The following is a 23,315-nucleotide window of genomic DNA, read 5'->3' as shown; positions in this document are numbered from 1 at the left end:
AGTTCAGTCATTGACGAATGCCGAACAGTTCCGTTGTGATCCTGATAGTCCATAGTGTGGTTTTTTCGAGATTCATACCCAAAAATCAGATAGTTGCTGTCAATCAGTATAGATTGCTATTTTTATAATACATTTAGAATAAATTTCCAAGACATTTTCATAGTTACAATAATATTTATAGTATTTGTTAGTTATACAGTATGGAAACAACTTATATGAAATAAATGTAGGTACATACTTGTTAGCATATTAACTGACGACATACCAAAAAGTAACGAAATCCGTGCAGTGGTTTTGTCAAAAAGTAGGCTTTTAATTTTGAACAAATTTAAACGTCCTCGTAAGATTTGGGTGACTGCGTCAATGATTCAATGAACTTGAATATTTCAATATCATAAGGCGTTGCCGCTTTGCCTAGCTGCCTTTGAATTGCGCCGCCCGCGGCCGTCAAAGAGATACACGTGCCGGCGGTGTCTCTTTGACTGCGGCGCTATTCAAAGGCACGGTCGTCGTCCGGCGTAGGGAAGGACATCTTCTATCGATAATTAGCTTTCTTTAAAGGGACTTGTAATCGATAAATAATAAGCTGTTTAAGCCTATTTTTAAAATTGTTCTGTAATGATTATTGTAAAAATACTACACCTACCTAGGTGTTTAAAACTAAGCAGCTTCAGAATTTTCATTTTTATAAATTATGAAGTAGTTTAGAGATACTGATCGTGAATAAGGAAGAACTAAACAATAACAATTGTTTAATATAACAATAATAGCTTGTTTGTAATTTCAAAGCAACCTATTAAAAATCTTACTAACTCTAACTTACTCTTTTTTTATGAAAATAAGGGACGAGACAAGCAGGACGCACAGCTAATGGTAATGGATACGCCCTGCCCATTACAATGCAGTGCCACTCAGGAATCTTGAAAAACCCCAAAAATTCTGAGCAGCACTACAACTGCGCTCGTCACCTTGAGACATAAAATGTTAGGTCTCATTTTTCCAGTAATTTGAGACCGAAAAGCAGTAATGCTAACAAATTACTGATTCACGGCAGAAATAGGCGCCGTTGTGGTATCCATAATCTAGCCGGCATCCTGTGCAAAGGAGCCTCCGCCTACAAAAATAAACTATTTTTTTTACAAAACTTATCCATTCATTAATTTATTCATTGTTAAAAATATTAAAACATTCGAATAACACAAAACTACTAGTTTTTAATGCCTTGTTTAGATTGTTGGTTAGTAATTGTTAATAAAGTATCGATAAACTAGAATTGTGGGGTATGCCCTATTTACGCCTTTATTTATTTTCGCCATTTTATTTAAGTATTTGTAATTTGTTATTCAGTTTAACGCGAGCTTTCGGAATGTGTGTACGATGTCTGGAGTGTCCAAGCGAGTGCTTTACGCAGCCCGCGATTGTTTCAAGTTTTTGTTGAAAAAGTTAAAGTTGTATTTATTAATTTAATTTTCGTAGAGTTCAAGTGAAATGTTTCAATCAATTTTCATTTCATCGCTAATAATTATGTTATTGTTAAGAGCTTGTTTACGAGAAGAGAAGTAACAGCCAATTCGCCCCCGTGAGCTACGTTGTCGCTCCTCGGGGTCAAAGCACGTAGTCTAAACAGACTGTTTTCTAATTCAATTTTGATAATTAGTTTTTTTTGAAAATTTCTTTTTTATAATTTAGGGATTTAAATTAAATTATTTATTTTACTATACTTCTGTGGACCAGTACGACTTGTATTTTCATTTATTTCGTATAAGCTGTTTCCATACTGTATATATCTAGATATAGCCGTTATTCAAAATACCTAATGGCAAACAGACGTGAATTGACTGCTTCCTTTTTCTATTTATTTTAATGGTTTATTATGTTTGGAAAATGTTCACCTACCTTTACTTGACAAAATAATTGTAAAATATATTTAATTAGTCATTTTGTCCCAATATAATACAAATAAATAAAACTTGCTTTAAATGAAAGTACTAATTATTCAAAAATATAACAGTTTGTCAACTTTTTATCGAAAGAAAGTCTGTGTAAAATAAAATAAAACACAATACAAAAAAATTGTACAAAGTATTATAGATAGTTTCGATACACTTCCCAAAATCATACTAAATATAGGCATTTTGCTACACGTAAAATAATACGCGCGGAGTCACACGTGGTACTAAGCGACATTCAACTGTAGAGAGCGACGGAACTAAAAATGAACTCTCTCTCCCTAGGCAGACTTATTAATTTGCCCTAACAAAAGTAAAGATAGGCTTTTTAGATTGGTATTTCTCTAAACTATGCCAATATTCTGATTTACTTCTGTATCATTCAAGACAAATTAATAGGGGAATAAATTCACTCACATTTTAAGCATGTTTATAGTTTTAAGAATCTTTTATTCTTTCGCAGTCGATGTTAAGATTATTCCTAACAAATCGTTAGTATGACCTAAATTATTTACATAACTGTTTTTTCAAAACAATAATATAACAATAAAAAAATTACTTTTATCATTTTTAATGAAACTTACAGTCTTATTTTCCCTGCCGTTAACGTTGAATATAGTATCTAAATTTATTGGCACATATGATCTGTTCAATGTCATCGAATTCATGCCATAATCGAAGTTTTCTTGCATCTGTAACAATGCTGTATCGATGCACACACCACTTGCTCCGGTGACTGACAATGAGCACTGAAACATAATAGAATATTATCTTATATTTGGAACAATGATATCATAATTTTAGTATAGCGGTGAAGCGGAAAACCACCAAGAAGAAATAATGTCATGAGTTTTTTAATGAAACCGTGCAGAGTACGTAAATAAAAGTTTTTCTAACTCTATTTAGCCGAGTAGTAGGCATAACAAGTATTTATTTGGTTTTTTTTTTAATTTAAACAATTAATATGCAAATAATTTCTTTTATCTCTTAATTTGCAATTGAGTTAGATTTGGATCATAATGGAATCATCAAAAAAAAATGGTTCATAGCCTAAACCGTTAAATATTATTATAATGAAAAGGATGAAAGTATTTAAATGACAACAAAGCTTGGGTATGATTACCCTCAAGGATTTTAGCTCTTAATAACTCTTGCTAAAAATTATATAGGTATTAATAATTAATTACATACAAATTTAAACAATATGGTCAAATTGTAGGCAGAGATGTTTTAAATACTGCTAACCTAACAAGAATTGTTGATGATATGTGTCGTGTTAGTTTTATTTAATAATATTCGATACTTACATTTCTTAGCCAACCTTGAACACCACAAATCACAACTCTACATCCCTTGCCCTGTGTGACAGTTAATATTTTATCTTTAAAGGATTTATCGCGGGAATTGGCAATATGATCATCTAAAAAATTACAAAACGTTTTTATACTTATAAAGTAAATTAAAATCGTCTGTGCGTATAGTATATTCTTTGTTATAATTGCTGGATTCAGTGTTTTAAGTGATTCTTACGTATTTATAGCTCAAATGATTATTTAATGGTATCTATATTATGAAATCGAAAATTTATAAAATAATATTTTTACAAAAACATATCATCTTAAAACATTATTCTTACATAAAACATATTTTAAACATAGTTTACCATTAAAAATATTTAATATCTTCAACATTTTAAAGAAAAATGTGAAGATTTATGTTAACGTGTATTAATTACATTTTCATAAATACAGGGTGGCGCAATAGGACGTGCATTTATTAAGTATAGGCTAAAAAAACAAATACAAAAGGTATAGTTGAAATAAAATATAGGATAATTAGGTAGGTAGTAACATGTAGTTTATTTTTTAAGAATAACATCATCTAAATGATAGCCCTCTCGAAGACGGCACTCCCCTAAACGCGAACGCAGATTTGTGAAGACTCTTGTCAATAAATCTGGGGTGATAGCTGTCATTTCCCCACGGATATTTTCCTTTAGCTGACTGATGTTCCTCGTATTGTTCATGTAGACTTTATATTTGAGGTATCCCCAAAAAAAGTCAGGAGGCGTCAAGTCAGGGCTACGTGGGGGCCAAGGGATATCACCTCTTTTGGAAATTAGTCTTGCAGGAAACATCTGTCTCACAACCGCCATAGAGTCATTTGTGTGACAGGTCGCTCCGTCTTATTGGAACCAAGTCCTCGTATTCGCTATTCTCGATTTTCTGAAGTTCTGGAGTCAAATATCCCTCTAACATCGCACCGTGTAACGGTCGGTCTTAACGGTGATGTTTCGTCTTCGTGAATCTTCAAATAAGAAAGGGCCAATAATTCCTTTGCTTGAGATTGCTGCCCATACCGTTACTTTCGGACTATGCAGTGGTTTTTGATGTTTAATTTTTGGATTGTCGTCGTTCCAATAGCGACAATTTTGTCCGTTTACGAACCCATTTAAATGAAAATGAGCTTCGTCAGAAAAAAGGATGTTGTCAATAGTGGAAAATCGACTAAGCATTACTTCAGCAAATCCCAACCTTGCTCCGAAGTCGGCCTCTTTTAATTCCTGTGTTAACTGGAAGCTTATAAGGATGCAGTTTAAGATCTTACTTCAAAAATCGCTATCAATTTCGTCGCGACATGTTTAAAGCCGCCGATCGCTTCCGAGTAGACACTGGCGGATTTTTTCCTACTGACTCCTTCACCCTCTCAATATTGTCCTAGACGTTCTTGGACGACCTTTTGCTGGTGTTAAACGTGGAACCGGTCCCTTCAAAACGTTTTATCCATATTTTAATTAAATTTGCACTCGGAGCTTCAGGTGTGTTAATCCATATTCAGAACAATACATACGCCTTGTAGAGATGTATGAACGACCGTTCTCGTAAAACGTGCGATCACAAAAGGCGTGACTCTTCCCTTCGAAGTGACACATGGTTACTAAAACTCCACGAGTGCCAGTATCCATTATCCAAACACGCTAGGCTCCCCCCGGCCGCGCACTGTTTACCCCGCGAAAAATGATGACTCAATATGCACGTTCTATTGCGCCACCCTGTATTACGGACCATAAATAGTCAGTCATAATATGGTAAATATCATGACTTTAAAATTTTTATTTAGTAGTAGATATTTAATAGGGTGGGTACCACCAAGCTGGTATTATTTAGGGGCATACATATTATTTTAATTGATTTTAAATCCAGCATCATATCTAATCGACTAATCCGTATGTTTTGAAAAAAAAAACAAATGTTAAACAAGACTATTTCCTATTTATTTTATTTAATGATTTGATGTATTATTACTTTATTTGTTAAACATAATGTAATTTATATTTAAAGCTATGTGAGACAGAGGCTCCTGAGTTGACGCCGGTGCTAACGCGTTTATTCCGGCACTCCTACTCAAAAGGCGTAGTCCCCGACTCAGGATCCCTGTTCAGATTCGCCAAACTACAGGCCTATAGCTATTACCTCCCTGTTCTTCAAAATCATGGACAGCATAACAAGAGGTCACCAGGCTATCTTCTGGTAGAACTAACACATAGATGGGTGACGGCTATATATATAGCGAAGGCCTTTGATCTTTCTTCTTCTTCCGGTACGTGGTCGCCATTCGCGGACTTTTGATGTGGTGTTGTATCAGAATAGCACCATCCAATCAGAAGATGGGAGAACCCATGACTGTCGTAAGAGGCGTCTAAGGTATACAAAGAACGGAGGATGAGCAGCAGCATTTTTTCCAAGAGAGCACCATCAACTGTGATCGCCCACCCGACAGCCAAGCGTGGCGATTATGGGAAAACCTCCCAAATAAAAAGATGATGAGCCATATACATTGGATTATTTCTCCAAGGTCTAATCTACCTTCATCCTCGTTAACAATTTCGAGAATACAGTTCTTACTAACATTTATTTAATTATAATATTACCATCAATACTGGGGAATAGCTCTTGTATGAATTGTTTCTTCTTAGTATCGCTGACTGTAGTAAAAACTTCACACTTGTAGGCCAAGGCGATAGTAATCACTGCTTGTCCGAGAGCCCCACTTCCACAGTGAACTAACACACTATCTCCAGGTTGCAGACTTGCCTTTATTGCCTGTTAAATTTAAAATCAGTTTAGATATTTCCTGGTCAGCAATTAAATCATTGTCTGTAGTAAAAAAAACATACAAGTGCGATTCGTAAATATAATAAAGTTAGAAAAATAGTACGTATATAATGTTTACTTCTGTATATGTTTGGGAAGATGTGCGTGGGGGTATATAAGTATGTGTGTTTGGGTGAGTGTGTGTGCATGATTATGGCCCGTGCTTTTTTAGGAATTGTTGTAGAATACAATAATAATCATTTATAAGGGAATTCTTCTTTAATTATTGCTGAAACTTCAATTAATAAATACATTTATATTTATTTGTATAACGAAATTTACAGCTGTTTGTATTACATAATATAGCCTATAGGTATGATAAATAATAAATATTACATTAACCAAAATAGTTCCTAACTATGCTTATTAGCATAGTGAAGTCTTTACACTTATTAAAAGTTAATTAATAATAAATAGAAAATTTAAAGAGCCCATGGCTTCATTGTTAATTTTTTTAACATAAGATTTAAAATTATACATATTACATAAATAGATGTCTATTTGATTAAAACAGTCATTGTGTGCTGAGCAAGCTCTGATCAGAAATCTATTTATAGAATAAGTAGTTCAAAAGAATGGCACTTAAAATATTTTATTGGAGGAGCGATTACCTATCTTTTAAAACAAATACGACTTGGTAGGAGTGGAGAGTCACCAAAGTTATCAAAGTGATCTTTGTGTTGAAGCCTTAACTCTAGAGTATATAATCGCTGCACGGACTCTGTAAATATATACCCTAGTCTCTTTAAAAATTTATAGTGGATTTTATATTGAATTGGTAAAATATAAGGATTTCCATGCCGAAGAAACATATTCCAGATGGCTTCTAACTTAGGAGATGTATAACATAATGTGCGTTTTTATACGTTTAAAGTTTCTAGATTGTCGGGAATCAAAGCCTAGCATTTTGTAAGCCTTAGGTGTAATATTTTCAACATTATAAATAAAAAAATAAAGGAAAAAAAAACATGAGAGGCTAAATTCCGTCAACAGGAAAGTTGTACTTCTAGGTCTCTGACCTTTGTCACTCTTTCAATCGTCCTTCCGTCCACCTATTATTAGGTAGACGCATTCCATTAATAAATCCGTGCTGATTAGATATTCAATTGTAATGTTATTAAACTTATAATTATAATGGATGGGTTGTTTCTTTCGAGGATAAATAATAGCGTGATAAATACCTATATTTAGCTTTAGATTGTTTGCAGAGCAATGTTGATAAAATTATTTTACCCGTTCTGAAACTGCCGACAATGTTCAACAGAATCAACAGAAGAAAATATTTTTGTCATAAGCATGCAATAAAATTTTGGAATGATGAAAACAATGCTTCACGTTATTAATAAAAACGTTGAAAAGAAGTGGACCAAGATGAGAGCCCTGAGGCACACCATTTTGTCTAGTTACCATATACAAGTCTAGTTTTGTACAAGTTACAAATGTAACTGGTACAAAACTAGACATATTATTCTTTATTGCTGCGGCATGGGACCTATCGCGTAGATATGAGTATAACCATCTCAATAGGTCACCATTTATACCAATGTTATTAACTTTATTTATTAATAGATTATGTGGAATTTCGCCGAATGCTTTATAAAGATCAATATACACGGCGTCCACCATCCATCCCTTACATTTTTTACATATTTTGGGCATTATACCTATTCTTAATGAAATTTTAAAAATAAAAGCGATAGGAGTTGCTAGTTGTTTACGGCACTATTTGAAAAAAAAAATATGAGTAACATCGGGACCAGTTCTCTTGGTACCGTCAACATTCATTAGATGTTTTTCAACAACTGAGATAGGAATATAAACAGAATTGTCATTACATCCCTTATTTTATATAGGTGACGTACCCATTGAGGCCAGTTGCAGGAGGTTCAAAAATGACTGTAAGAATGAGTTCAATAGATCAACTATTTTTTGACCATCAAAGCACGAATGCTTCTTCGCTGCCCGTCCCGTTTAGATCCCGATATTTTCCTCGGTATGTCTTATATTTTTATCATAGCAATGAACCATATATTCTTTGACTTTTCCGCTTGCAATCGAGAATTCCTTACAATTTCTTAACTTTATCAAAATATGTTTATTATACCAAATCGGGTAATTGTAGTTATTTTAATCACTTTTTAAAAAGGATTCTACTGTACCAGTAATGTTATTTGTATCGACATCAATTGACCAATCAATATTCGATAGTTAAGAGTTAATTTTATCATAGTGTGCTACATGAAAACGTCGTACCACTCGAGTCGCTAGGCGAAAACTCTACGTATAACTAATATTTCAATCGATACTGAAAGAGGGATAATGAGGTAGTTATAATGGGTAAACACGTTGCAACCAAACAATTAACTCAAGCAAAAAATGTCATAATTAAAGTTCAGCACTTTCTTGTAAAAAAAAATTCTTAAGGTAATGTAAAAATAAACGCATTCCTCTATTGTAGTGATATAATATACCCAATGTAAACATTGAATGTAACTAATACATTCATTATGATATTTGCATATCATATCTTATAAATAATGATAAAATAAATTAATGCGCAGTTAAAATATCTTAGTAGATTCAGTGAACGACTGCATATTTTAAAACATAGATGTAATACAGCACTAATGCCTACAACAACACACTTTGACAAGAATAATTCTAACTATTTTTAGCATAATCATTGAATTTTACAGAATTATTAATAATAACAGGTCTCCTTACAAATTTCAACAACACAAGCAGCGGGCATATTACTTATACGATTTTTAACGACTCGTACAATTTCTTACCCAGCAATACGAGTGGCCTTTTTCCTTAGCTAAACGCTTGGTTTCTCTCTGTTCTGTTTTTTATTTTTATTTATTTATTTGGATGCCAACGTGCATACAACTATCTTAATCTACGGATACATTTAAAAAATATATATATTGCTGTACTTTCCACTTACAGGCTCTCGCAACTCGACATGCCTAATAGGTATAATATACATTATTTGTTTAACTAAAATTATGTTATGTTCCTTAAAGTTAAAGACAATTTTGAAACATCTAACAAAAATAAAGCTACAAGCAAAAGGCTGATAAAAAGTATTAATTAGGTACTTAAACAAGGAAAAAACAATAACTGCGAACAATGACTAACCATCTTGCCGTACTTCCATATTATTTTTTTCTTTTATGAAACATATAAATATCTATGCCAGCTCTTTTAACCATATTGTTGTAGGTGACAACTATTCTAGACAAGGGGGCGGATCTGTCCAGATTCGATCTAGCTTATCTAGGCCTGAACGTTAGATTGCTAATAATATGTGACCTAGCATTACGCTTTGGTACCGCCAGTCGAACCCTACTCAACAGATTATGGCAATCGACCCCTCCATCTATAATAATTTTCAGGAAAGAGAGATCAATAAAGTCCCCGCGATCAGACAGTGACGATGCTTTGTAAAATTTTAGATGATCGGTGTAAGTGTTAACCTTTTTAAGTATTTTATCCTTGTATGCTAGGTGCCGTAAAATCTTCTTTTGGACTCTCTCTACCCTATCCTTATGTATTTGATAATTATATGGATTCCATGCAATAGAACAGTATAAAAGTCTGCTTCGAACAAGCGTATTAAAAAGTGCCAGTCTGACAGAAGACTCTCTAAAGGTCTTTTTATTCCTGATGATGAATCCCAATAATTTCAGCGAATTTTTAATTATATTGTTAATATGAGGTATAAAGCTTAATTTACTATCTACAATCATGCTAAGATCTTTTATTTGATTTACTCTTTCTAAAATATTATTTTTGATACTATAATCGATTTCATAGTTTTCAATTTTTCTATTGAAGGAGATGCTAATGCATTTCAAGTGATTTATTTTTAAATTATTGTGTTCGCGAGAGTAAGTTTATCCAAGTATATCCTTTGTATATTAATTGAATCATTTATGTTATTAATCGTACTGTACTGTACTGTACATCTTTAGGTCATCAGCATATAGTTGGAACTTACAGTACTTGAAACATTCAATAACATCATTTATAAATATTACAAATAACAAGGGCCCAAGATTGGAGCCCTGTGGTACTCCTGGCGTCGCAACAAATGTGTGGGACTGATATAATCCTATAACCACATTCTTTTTACGATTCGTTAAGTACTTTACGGGAACTACACTGGCCGTTTTCCAAATACTTGGGAATTCACCGTCACACACTGATTTGTTAAATATTAGTATTTGTCGTCTGGTCCAGGCCCTTTATTAACATCGAGGCCTTTTAATTGTTTTATAACGTCCTTTTTAGTTATATTGACGACGACCTGTATAGCCGAGTTGTTAGCGATCCTACCTACTAAGCTAGCGGTCCCGGGTTCGAATCCCGGTAGGTGCAAGCATTTATATGATGAATATGGATGTTTGTTTCCGAGTCATGGATGTTTAAATGTATTTATGTATGTTTATACGAATTTATGTATGTTTAAGTAAGTATATTGTTTTAAATATATCATTGTCTTGTAACCCATAACACAGGCTATATATGCTTAACTTGGGGCAAGATAATTTGTGTAAAAAGTGTGTCAATATTATTATTATTATATTGATATTTCCTAATTGTGAGTTATCTAATGAATTTGTATTAATAGATGGTTCTGTTTTAAATTCTCTCTCTGACAAAATGTACATATTTGAAAAATGATTTGCGAATTGATTGCAAATATCCAAGCCACCTGTGAATGAGGAACCATTACGAGACATAAGAGCAGGATAGTCACATTTATTATTACGCATTTGTTGTACGTAAGAATGAAAAAAAAATTGGATTTAATATAATACTATGTTCTACCCTTTCTAAATAATTTTTATAATCTAAATTAATAATTTTTTCACATCTTTCTCGTAATAACGTAAATTCAATTTCATCCATAGGATTATGATATTTTAGGTAGTTTTCTATATTTAATCTTTTCTGCTTATCTTTTAATAAGGTTTTTAGATTATCAAACAGGATAACAACTTTTATTATATTTTTTTTTCTTAGGTACAATTTTTTTAAATTATTTTGCGAAGCTCTACATAAAATATCGTCGTCATATCATTTACACTTTTACACTCATTGAAAAGAGACCACCAATTCAGGCTCTCAAAATTGTCATTGATGCCCTCATAATCAGCGTTTCCAAAATTATATTATATGATCACATTAGGAGACAGTAAAGCTTCTTTATCATCTATTTTAAAGTTAATCAAGAGGCGGATGATACTTATCTGTAGGGCAAGCAGAAAAGTCACTTTATACTATTTTAATATTATTAAGGGTGCAGAAAACAAGATCTAATATTTTACCGTATGCGTTACATATGCAGTTATACTGTGATAGACTCGTTAGTGCCATAAAATCATTGATAATAGTAACTACAGGACTACTATTGGATGGGGTCATTCTTCTGCCGTGAGTATCTTCATAACTCCATGATTTGGATGGAATATTGAAATCACCAAGCACTATCACTGGTAATTGCTCATTTATAATAACACGTTCCACATTCTGTACGAAACCTTCAACAGTACCATATTTAAGCGGTGAAAGTATATTCACTGCACATAACGAAATAGTTATTGAGTTTAGTACCATATTAACCCAGAGGTCTTCATGCCTAGATTTATATTTATGGCATTTATATTTTCTAGAAATTATTTCTTCATTACTGTTTCTGCACTGTGCGCCCGGGATTCCAATATTACCTACGGTGCAGTTTTTTAATTTATTTTTAAAATCTGGAATGTATTTTTAAAATTATTGGCTTACGTGTTTTATGATCAACATCGTGATTGACCCCTACTCGAGATACAAAATCTATATCGGTGTCTGTGTTGACAGTGAAATGCATTTTTAGAGATTTTACCAGGCTCAACAGGTTCGCTTTTCATCTCAGGAACTAACAGATCTGCTGTCAGAGATCTCATTCAAGTTTGAACGAGTTGTTGAGCTCCTGCTTTAATTACGGATCTTTTCATTCATCAATCAGATACCTGTGCATTAACTTATGAGATAGTAGTCCAGATGAGATGAGACCATCAGCTGATCATTGACCTCGGTCTTGAGAGATTAGATGGATACTCGTAATTAATTAAACTTCGTATCAAAATGTTCCATAATAGCATACTAATTATAATATTAATAAATCATTTTATTTCAGGCTACACACCCATAATATAAATACCTCATAGTCTAACATACATATTTATATAACTTAAATCTAAGTCACATTTTCTCGGCGATGTGAGGCGCGGGTTTGGTAACTTCCGGCGGTCGGCGACGTCCGCGATACTTCCGGAACACGACCCCCTTCGGCCACAGGTTCACGTCCAGGAAGGTCAAAATATGTTCTGTCGGGACGCGAACAACAAAAGAGTTAAAGTCTACTGCGTGACGCGTCATCAACTTTGAGACCGCCAACTGGAGCCTTGTCTTTTCCACCAAGTACTGAACAATGTCGGAGGCCTTGGTGGTATAGTAAAAACGAGAGACGTAGATATACGTCGCAGGGATTACGGGACACAGGAGCTGGTTCTGTCCTATCGGTGCTGTGAAACATTGATTACGACTAGGAGGCCTCCACTTCTTCCGCTCCATCTTAATGAAGCCATCCTTGTCGGTTTGGCCTTTAGTTCTACAAGCGGATTCGTAGCGAGTGTGCACTTCTTCAACTTTCTGTCCTCAGCCCTCTCCGCTTTTGGTTTTCTGGCGGGTGGCAGTAGCATAGTCATGTTGAGGTGTTGACGTAACTCGCTGGCGAAGCCATGCATGCCCCACGTCGCGTGTTTCTGTTGACCTTCTAACAACTGTATTGTTGCGCAACATCGCAACTTGAGCTTGCGGGTCTATGATGTTGTTCTGAGATGCCTGTAATTTTAACACTAAATCTGCCAGGCTTGCTTTGAGCCTTGTGATGTCCTTCAGCAACCTGTTGACGTCGACATCGTCGAAGGTGGTAACTTGTCCAAGTTCCTTGCCACGAAAAACGGCACGTCGTCAGGATTAGTCACTTTCAGAAGGTTTATCATGTTCTAAAATCTTCTCTCTCCCCTTTCAACCCTCCTGCAGGACGGCATCTGGTCTGTTTTCATCAACACCTCGTACAGGAGCGTCTTAGAAATGATGATCTCATCACTCATGAAATTTGACGCACAGATCTGGATGATACTGATCTCGTCCATACTATCAATTGCGTGCTGAAGGAATGCCAGCAATTCATTGGCAATTGAGTTTTTCGGAACACAATTGCCATTCGCGCTCGGACCTGATCATAATAATGATAATAATAGAACTACAGCCGAAACGTAAATTCACTGGACTATTTTACTAACCCGGCTTACACAAGGGACATTTCCATTTAATCTTATGGGTAAGATTTTTTTTATTCAATTTCACTTAGCCTACGCAGGCGTAATGGAATATACCTTGACATGCAATTTTTTTTTTCATTTCCGTTTTTATCGCCCCGGTGGAAGCTTTGCAATCCATAGTGCAATCAATATAATAATATTGACACACTCTACCGCAGGTGAATTTTATGAGTTTATTAAAATTACATTGCGTTATAAATAAATAATAAAAATAAATGTTCTTGTATTTATCTACTAATGTCGGTACTTTCTTACTGATTAATTTAATAAGTTCAAAGATATAGATGTATTGCGTTACTCACAAGACAGTAATAGGCAAGGCAGTACGCGAGAGGAACCGTAGCTGCATCTTCCAAGGTCCACAGTTCTGGCACCGGCCACAACAGATTCTTATCAACTCGAACCCTCGTACTGAGGGCTCTCTGTGGCACCAGACCCATTACTCGTGTTCCGCTGAAACGAACATGAAATGTATTGTATATTAAATATTATTTTATATTACTTAGTTGAAAGAGCAACCTCTCAATTTAATTTCTAATATATATTGTCTGGGCCCAAAAAAAAAGATACTTGAGTCATTCGTGCTCGAGCTGTGGTACGGACGCTACTCTTAGAATATACGAATATGATCAAACACAAAGGTTTCTTTCGATATATAAATATCGCATTTTTGAATCCCACATTGTCTATAAATGGTACAAATTAAATTTGTGTATTCTTTCATGCTTGAAACAAATATTTCAGTTTATAAAAGTAAGAATTAAACTCAGGTTATTGTTGCTTAGTTTTATATCGAAAGTTGTTAGCACGCCCGGTATATTGCAAAATAAATTTGATTATAAATCAATAAGCATTACTGTATAAATGATGATCGGTATGTGTCTCATCAATAAAGTGAGTGTATAAATGTTTTCTCAGAACGAAGATTCTTAAATATGGCACGTTGTGAGAAGAGGTAGTTCAGCAGTAAAAAACCTTACAAAACAAAACTACAATAAATTAAAATTAAACTTAAATAGTTTACAATATATACGCGTCTGTTTTTTAAGTTAACTAATAGCGTGCACAGCATGCAAAAAGCCAACCAGTTAGAAGGAAGATATTAACTTACTTAATAGTATGTCCACTAATGTCCATTCCGAAGGCAATTTCATTTTTAAACGGCACAGTACCGGTAATTCTCTGCAAATCCATATTGTTCAAACCAGAATAAGAGACCTGAAAAATATAAAACACGTAAGCACCTTTTCACCATAAAAGAAACACCGACTCAAACATATTATGTACTAAGCAGAGTAACTAAATAATACATAATAATATGTGCTACATCATTTTTAAGTGAGTCATAAATTATACATAAAAAAAACATTTAAAAAAAGGCGTAAGGAGTATTCCATTAGAATTATTTTTGATGTCATAACTAACACTACGTGGGTCACACTGAAAATGTTTAGAACTGGCCAGTTAGAAACATTGCTAATGAAAACTCTTTTTGAATTTCAATTTTAGAACTGTTTGGTAACCTAATGTAGTATATTTCATTCATTTGTCATTTGTTTATGTGAATTGGCGGCAAATCTTTCTTCAAGTTTCAAGAGATTCTTTAAGCGGAAATCGGCCGGACGAAATCAAAGCACGTTGTCAAAATCGGCGAGCAGCTTTCCAGTTACCCGACTGGAACACGCAAGTTCTGGTCGTTGTCAAACGCTGCTCTTGGTAACTTCAACCAGCCGTCCCTGCCGCCGTTGCACATGAGGAATGACACCCTGGCTAATACGGCAAAAGAGAAAGCCGATCCACAGTGCGCTCTTTTCGCCTCCAACTCCACTCTTGACGACAACGGAAAAACACCGCCGAACATCCCGCGACAACCAAAAAAAGGAGACAGTTCGGATCCGGCAAACTACAGACCTATTGCTATTACCTCCCTGCTCTCCAAAATCATGAAGAGCATAATTAGCCGCCAGCTCTTGGTATACCTAGAGGGTCACCAGCTGATCAACGACCGACAGTACGGGCTTCGCCATGGTCGGTCGGCAGGTGATCTTATGGTATACCTAACCGATAGATGGGCGGCGGCTATTGCAAGCAAGGGGGAAGGCCTGGCAGTTAGCCTGGATATAGCGAAAGCCTTTGATCGTGTATGGCACAAGGCGCTCCTCTCCTAACTTCCATCATTTGGGCTTCCCGAGAACTTGTGCAATTGGACGTCCAGCTTCCTCACTGGGCGCAGCATACAGGTCGTTGTCGACGGATATTGCTCGAACCCGAAGCCCGTGAACGCTGGAGTGCCCAAAGGCTGTGTGCTATCTCCCACACTGTTTTGGCTTCGAAGAAGCTGGGCGTCATCAATAGACACGGCAATATTTCAAGCCGGCCCATATTATAGCGCTCTACAAAGCGCAGGTCAGGCCATACATGGAGTATTGGTGTCATCTCTGGTCTGGCGCACCCCAGTATCAGCTCGACCCATTTAACCGCGTGCAACGTAGAGCAGCTCGAATTGTCGGGGACCCAGTGCTCTGTGAACGTCTGGATCACTTGGCGTTGCGTAGAGATGTTGCTTCATTGTGTGTCTTCTACCGCATTTATCACGGGGAGTTTTCCGAAGAGCTGTTTAACCTGATTCCTGCCGCCAAATTTCACCTTCGCACGACACGCCACAAGTTAGGATATCATCCCCACCATCTAGATGTGTGGCGGTCCTCCACAGTGCGGTTTTTAAGGAGCTTTCTTCCACTTACTACAAAGCTCTGGAATGAGCTTCCTTGTGCGGTGTTTCCGGGACGATATGACATGGGTACCTTTGAAAATAAGCGCGTACACCTTACTTAAAGGCCGGCAACGCTCCTGTGGTTCCTCTGGTGTTGCAAGAGATTATGGGCGGCGGTGATCACTTAACAACCGGTGACCCGAAGGCTCGTCTGTCCTCCTATTCCATATAAAAAAATCTAAAACTCTTGTTACACGTGAAAATGAACCTAACGCGAGAAAATGTTCGCTCAATGATTTATTATGCCTTTTGTTATGGGCTTACTCAACAACAAAGCTATGATAGGCTGTGATTAGCATTTCTTAATGAAGCCCCATCTCGTGCCACTATTTACAATTGGTTTAACGAATGTAAGCGTGGACGTAGCAATCTCAATAATGATCTGCGTGAGGGACATCCTTTAACAGCGACTACTGAAGATAACATCAGTGCTGTGCGACGCATGATAGAGGAAGATAAGAGAGTGACCTATCAGCAGATACGGGCAAGCCTAGGCATATTGGTATGAGTCAAGTTAAAAAAATACTACACGAACATTTAGGCGTCAGGAATCTTTGTAGCAGATGGATTCCCCATACTTTAACCGACGACCAGAAACACCTTCGCGTGGACTGGTGTCACCAAATGTTTGATAAGTTCCACGGCGGTGACTCAAATGCTGTATTTGACATCGTCACAGGTGATGAAAGCTGGATATATTGCTACGAGCACGAATTCAAAAGATAATCAGCTCAGTGGGTGTTTCCTTTCGGCCAACTAAGGTAAAGAAAGGAAGAAGTCAAGGAAAAAAGATGATTGCCTCATTCTTTGGTCGGAAAGGTCATTTCGCGAGAGTTGTGCTAGAAGATGGAAGGACAGTTACTGCAGACTGGTATGTCAATCGCTGTTTGCCTGTTGTCTTGGAAAAAATTCGACAGCAGCTCCCTCGAAGCAGGATCCTCGTTCACCACGACAATGCTTCAGCGCACTCCGCAAAACGGACTGTTGAATATTTGACTATGGCATGTATCGAGATAATGAGTCATCCGCCATACAGTCCTGACCTGGTGCCCTTCGACTTTCATTTATTCCCAAGAATTAAAGATAAAATTCGAGGTATACGCTTTACGAGCCCTGAAGATGCGGTGAAAGCGTACGAAAATGCCATATAAGAGACCCTGAAGGAAGAATGGGCCCACTGCTTTTCTCAGTGGTTCCATCTTATGCGACAATGTGTAGAGAGGAACAAAGATTACTTCGAAAAACAATAAAAGTATTGGCAACTTTTTTCATTTTCTAAACATTTTCAGTTTTACCTAGGTATTTCACCTGGACACTGGCGCGTGACGTGGTGTCCGTAAGCTACCAAATTAGACTCCGTAGAGCTGTATATATTTTAAAGCTACTGGTTGCGCGATCGTGGTGTCTCGGTGCCCTTATATGAACATATTTGAGATAGAGATGAATCGTAAGTGAGGTTTTTAATTATTCATCAATAGCGAACAAAAATGACATCTAATCTACAATTTTTACTCAATGTTGCCAACTCACTATCTGACTGTTGACATTGTTAATAAGAACTTAAACAATAATTGAATTGCCTAATTTTATTTAATAATACATGTAACTAACCCGCATTGTATTTGTAGACAAACAATAAAAATGCGAATTCATAAAAATTTACAAATGATATGATCTTATATTAAGGATTGGTCTCCGCTGCAATCCTACTAGATACCGCACTACCTTTTAAGAACATAGCTTTTGTATCACGGCAACTATTAGATGCATGTTTTTAATGCATTTAATGCATCTTAACACTGAATGGCATCTTTCAAATTTTGTAACATACGCTTCGTATTATTCTTACATTGAAATTAATAAAATACAAAATATTTACTGATGATAATATGTGATCCCAGTCTCTTTCTTATTTCTTGTAGTATTATTTTTATAAAGATTTACTACGCAACCCGGCATTTAGTTTCAATTATTAGTAAAGTTTAATAGAACATGTGGCACGGTTAGTATTAGTTGCCACGCTTTGCATCTACGCCTGTGGTATCTGGTTGGAGCGCAGCGGATACCAATCCTTAATCTAAAGATATGATATTATACTTCTTTTCAAATCAGTTAAAAATAATCACCAATGTGCAGTGGGAAATACACATAAATCTAATATTTTTACTAAAATGTAAAATTTGCAATTTATTATGAAAATAAGACTAATTAATAATTAATACGTTATTAGTAAAACTATAGTATAAGCACTAAAAAACACGATACAATCTGTATGTATCACTTCGTACAAACATTCACTTAAATTCATCGTTATATTAATATTATTATGTTAAGATATTCCGAGCCCGTTAGTAATTAGGTATTAATATTATTACATTAACCTTGTGATATTTGTAATAACACGAGTTTAAGTTATGAAAATATTTTATTGCCTTTGCTCCTAAATGCATTTGCAAACCCCGATAAATTAATTAGCCATCTTGAAGTTGGCGTAACCAAGTTTTAAAAAAATCCGTTAGGTAATAAAATATAAAAGAGTAAGAGAAAAGTATATCCATTAAAATACTATCAACCAAATCATGATTAGACGAAGATGTGGCATTAATAGGTTCCAGTAAGAGCAAAGTTTTAAAATCATCATCATTTGGGCCAGAAGGCATGACAGTCGGGCCTGCGCTATCCTCACCCAAACTATTCCGGCGTTCTTGACCAGATCATCGGTAGCCTACCAAAACTGCGTCTTCCAGTATGTAGCTGCCATTCGACGACTTTACTGCCCCAACGGCTATCTGTCCCTCGAGATATTTGCCGTTGCCACTGCCACTCCAGTTTCGCGATCATCCGGGCTTTCTTGGCGGCTTTAGTTCTCCTACAGATATGATAGTTTGATTCGATCTCGCAATAAAACTTTTTAATATAAATAATCTGTAAATCATTTACCTTGATATCGATCCCAGTTTCAGTCAACTCTGGCTGTTCAACCCACTGCAAGGACTCCAGATTACCAATCTGACCACAAGACAGCATAGCTTCTCGTAAATTGGGTGCTGATTCCCTTACCACTTTTAAATTTTCAGCTGTTAATGTCTGTGAATATATAGATATTAACATATAATTATTTATTAATATATGAATTAACAACACTGAGAAAAATAACTAGATATTTAAATGAAGACGAATTGAGATGCTCTTTATTTGTACATTCACTTAAACTAATGTAATTGGGTGTGCTGGTGAGGAAAGATATTCAGGAACGGAGGGAAATGACCTGGTAAATGCTGGTACTCCTCTGCAGCCCCCGGGGGAATCAAATTGGCCTTTATGTTAACCCTTTCTTCTTCGTTAGTACTTCTAGGTCACTTATCACTGATGAGGTTAGTTAGGTTGCGCGTCCGCCATTATATTAAGAGAATACGCAGGTTGAGGAGCGTTGCGCAAGCGTGTCAGCGCGTGATCCACCGGCGAGAAAGTGTGAGCGAGGTAGGGGGAGAGGGCACGGGGTGCGGAAGAAGGGATGAGGAAGCGGGGAGTGGAAACGAGAACTTGACAACTGACGTTGACGCTGACAGCTACAAGTTCGTTCCGATATAAGCAAATCAAATATGGTGCCAACAGTATTAAAAATATAATAACTAAAATAATAATGCTGTTGAACGCAACATAGTAATAATTACAATAATTATACTAATACTTATTTATTTGCTAATAGTAATTATTTACTAATTGATTTTAGAATTAGTGACCTTAACGTCAGATTAAAGGTGTAAACGATGGTATAAACTACGTTTAGCAAGCTCTATAAAGTTTAATAAACCATGCAACTTACGTGATCTGGGTTCTTCAGACCCAATAGCGATACCTCTCTATAAGGAGAGAAGGTAACGTTTTGGAACTTAAAAGATTCCATAAGAACACCACCGCATCTGGACAGAAAAAAAAAAATTTAATCATTTATTTGCCATCATCAATATATGAAATATATACGTATAATATGACTATACTATCAACGTACTATAATAACTAATCATTTATATAGAGATATTATTATATCACGACAAGGACCATAAAAATAGACTACTTCATCAATTTGTTATTTTGAAGTGATATCCCTCAATGAGAGATCATTTAAAAAATATACAAATAAAATTTGTAACCAATATTTATGAACATTGTTGGCCCCGCGACCACTCGGGTTCCGTCCTGATTACAATAATATACCTACATTATATTACGTGGTCATCTGGAAAATAAGACCAAGGTGGCCACATAACGATTAATATTCTTGTGGTCATCTGGAATGTAAGACCAAGGTGGCCACAAAACGATTGATATACTTAGTAAGGTGATAGACTTATATGACTTTTTACTCGCAGCTACAAGCCGGCAGGTTCAAAACTGAATATCATCGTTTTATTGATAATTCCTCATCGTGTCATCAGAATAGGCACTCTCAGTATACCCTCTTATTAAAAAACTACATCGAATAAAGTGTATGACTTACCTTATCAAATGCGAGTTGTCAAAAACATTAGCAACAATAGATTCCGTTTTAAATTCTGCTTGCTTATTAACATCAATGAGAATCCTCCTTATGAAATTCGGAAAGGCTATTGCTTCATTCTTACGTTTTACAATTTGCAGTTGCAACATTGCATCTAAGAATGTCACCCAATTGTTTTTCCACTGTATTTCAGCTTCGGTAATTGAAGTATTTGCACATAGTATACTTCTGAATTCGTTCCTGAAAGATTTAACATTTTAAATTATAGAGAAAACATTTAATTAATTTTCAAAAAAAGCAGGCTTGCACATTTTTAGCAGCAATTCGTATCTTATTTCACTTCTCGATAACATGAAAAAAGCCATCAAGCTTTGTTTTGGTTTTTGCGCTATCGTCCGCACGTGTGTATTATGTTCATGCATTACGACTTAGACATACTATAACTTTTAATAACAGATGAACATAAATATTAATCAGATGGGTTAATTGATGGGTCCGTTACTAACTCTCATTAAAATCAATAAATAAAAGGGGTGTAAGTATGAGAATACTCTATTGGCGTATTGTTTACTGTAGATTATAATTAAAACGCCTTGATGCGACATTTCAGAGTGAAGCCCTTTCACATTACAGCTAGAACATTCTAAATTTAAAAAAAAATTACAGTTGTAGATTTTTTACATTTAATTGTTTTTACCATTCATCATTAAAAAAGCATACATTGAAAATGGAAGACGAGATCTGACGTAGGGCTAACGCATCAGAAATATTAAGCATCGCAATTTCAAAACTTAGGAGAAGATACGTCTAATGAACACACCATTAGTTTTTGCTTTATTTGCTTTCATTGAGACAAGGACTTGTAGAACCCCTATTGTAAAAGGATCCATTGCCAAACATACCTAGGTATTATTATAATTATTCACATACAGAAGTTTCTAAATTTATTCTTTATATTTATTTCAAATTCTATTAATTCTTAAAGGATTATTAGATGCTGTTTGATGAAAAATAGTAAATGAATTGTTTTTATATATATAAATCTGCCTGTAGAAACATTATCATCAATACCCGGACAGCAAAAAAAAATGCGAAGCAAGAGTTTACGAAAGCTCTTGGTTCGCACAGCCACTATCTGGAATCGACCGGCTGCAGTATTTTAAAATCCACATGACTTAGGGACCTCTTAGCTTAAAGCATACTCCAAACTTTCAAGACTGGCAACGCATCTCATGACCTGAGTATCTCACTCTCCATAGGTATCCACATGGACCCTCTATTATAAAAAAATAATGATTTATAATATAACGCTGATGCTTTAATAAAGTCGTAACTGCACTGATTGTTCTTATCTTTGGGTTTTATAGTTTTATTAACAATCGTGGTGATTGTTCTATAGGTTCCATGGTGTATAGAATTCATTTGGTACTCACTTATAACTACAACCCTTTATGTACAATAGTTCGTAAATATCGTTCGAGTTCAATATTCTTGTACTCGTTTCTTCAGAATGTCTACTGAATGCTCTGTCCTTATCATCTTGGTATCCACTTATGAATCCTATAGCAACTTGCGTTCCTTCATGAGTCACCTAGAGAATACATAAAATCTTAAATCCTTCCTTTCCTTTCTCAAATTTAAGTTTATATTCAAATAGGTTGATAGGGCCAAGTATCAATTGTCAAATATTAAGCTATTAAGGTACTCGCTCACTTAGAGACGTAACAGAAAATGTATCTGTATCAATTGAATACTCTTAGAAGCTCAACCGATCGTTGTTGCCAGTGCCTGTTGATTGCTACAATACTAGGTATGTAGCATGTTACACTGCCAAACGAATGAGTACCCAACTTTATAAAGTTCTTATGAAATTTTCATGTACATATATAAAAAATACTATAATGTATTATTTCTCCTTCTTTTATATTTAATACCTCAAACTGTCCATTTCCTCTGTGAAACGACGTAAGTAGTTTGAGTTGTTTTTGATAATGCATAATCGGTTGCGCTAACAGATGAACATTGGTGAATTCCACTGATGTAGACCTTCTGTCGTCACCCGATAACATAGCTAATGTGTCCCATACAGATACCAATATTGCTGAGTAGGGAAAAACAGTTTTTCCTAAAAATAATATAAAACATTAAATTACAATTATAGGGCTTGCAGGTTATTAAGTGTAATAGATCCTGCAGATGGAGCCACAACCTGAGAGTTGAACTAAACGTACCCAGATTTACGAACCATAACGTCACTTGAACGGCTGGCTCAGTTGGAAGAGTGCTCGGACGAAACCCGCGCTGTTGCGGGTTCGAGACCCGCATCGTTCATAAATATTGGTTACAAATTAAATTTAATTTATCTCAGAATTGAATTTGTTTCAAAAACCAATATACAGGTTGTTTAGAAATAAATGACTTTTGCTTTGTTTTAACATTTTTTATCACTCTTATTTTATTGTTCACACCGCATACTTTCTGGGTTTCACCATTTTGTAAATTAGCACTCATTATTTATTCTTTTAATAGATTGTA

The 23,315-nt window shown here is 35.4% G+C and overlaps 1 protein-coding gene across 4 annotated transcripts in view; it reads right to left on the bottom strand.

Moving 5' to 3' along the window:
- The window catches only part of LOC126979634 (fatty acid synthase-like), an 83,141-nt gene that overhangs the window by 16,083 nt on the left and 43,743 nt on the right, over window positions 1-23,315 (bottom strand). For 2 of the 4 annotated variants that reach the window (XM_050829082.1, XM_050829090.1), the window contains 10 exons: window positions 22,715-22,905; window positions 22,214-22,371; window positions 20,781-21,020; window positions 20,106-20,202; window positions 19,220-19,366; window positions 14,618-14,724; window positions 13,809-13,959; window positions 5,881-6,052; window positions 3,257-3,369; window positions 2,534-2,698 (listed from right to left, as the gene is read on the bottom strand). In XM_050829082.1, coding sequence (XP_050685039.1) covers window positions 2,534-2,698; window positions 3,257-3,369; window positions 5,881-6,052; window positions 13,809-13,959; window positions 14,618-14,724; window positions 19,220-19,366; window positions 20,106-20,202; window positions 20,781-21,020; window positions 22,214-22,371; window positions 22,715-22,905 — 1,541 coding nt within the window. Of the gene's footprint in view, window positions 1-2,533; window positions 2,699-3,256; window positions 3,370-5,880; window positions 6,053-13,808; window positions 13,960-14,617; window positions 14,725-18,965; window positions 19,149-19,219; window positions 19,367-20,105; window positions 20,203-20,780; window positions 21,021-22,213; window positions 22,372-22,714; window positions 22,906-23,315 lie in introns of those variants that run through there. The other 2 variants (XR_007732854.1, XM_050829103.1) reach the window with 2 other exon arrangements.

The sequence above is a fragment of the Leptidea sinapis genome, chromosome 1 (genome assembly GCF_905404315.1).
Source record: "Leptidea sinapis chromosome 1, ilLepSina1.1, whole genome shotgun sequence".
Lineage (NCBI taxonomy): Eukaryota > Metazoa > Arthropoda > Insecta > Lepidoptera > Pieridae > Leptidea > Leptidea sinapis.
This window is presented reverse-complemented; position numbering and strand designations above follow the sequence as displayed.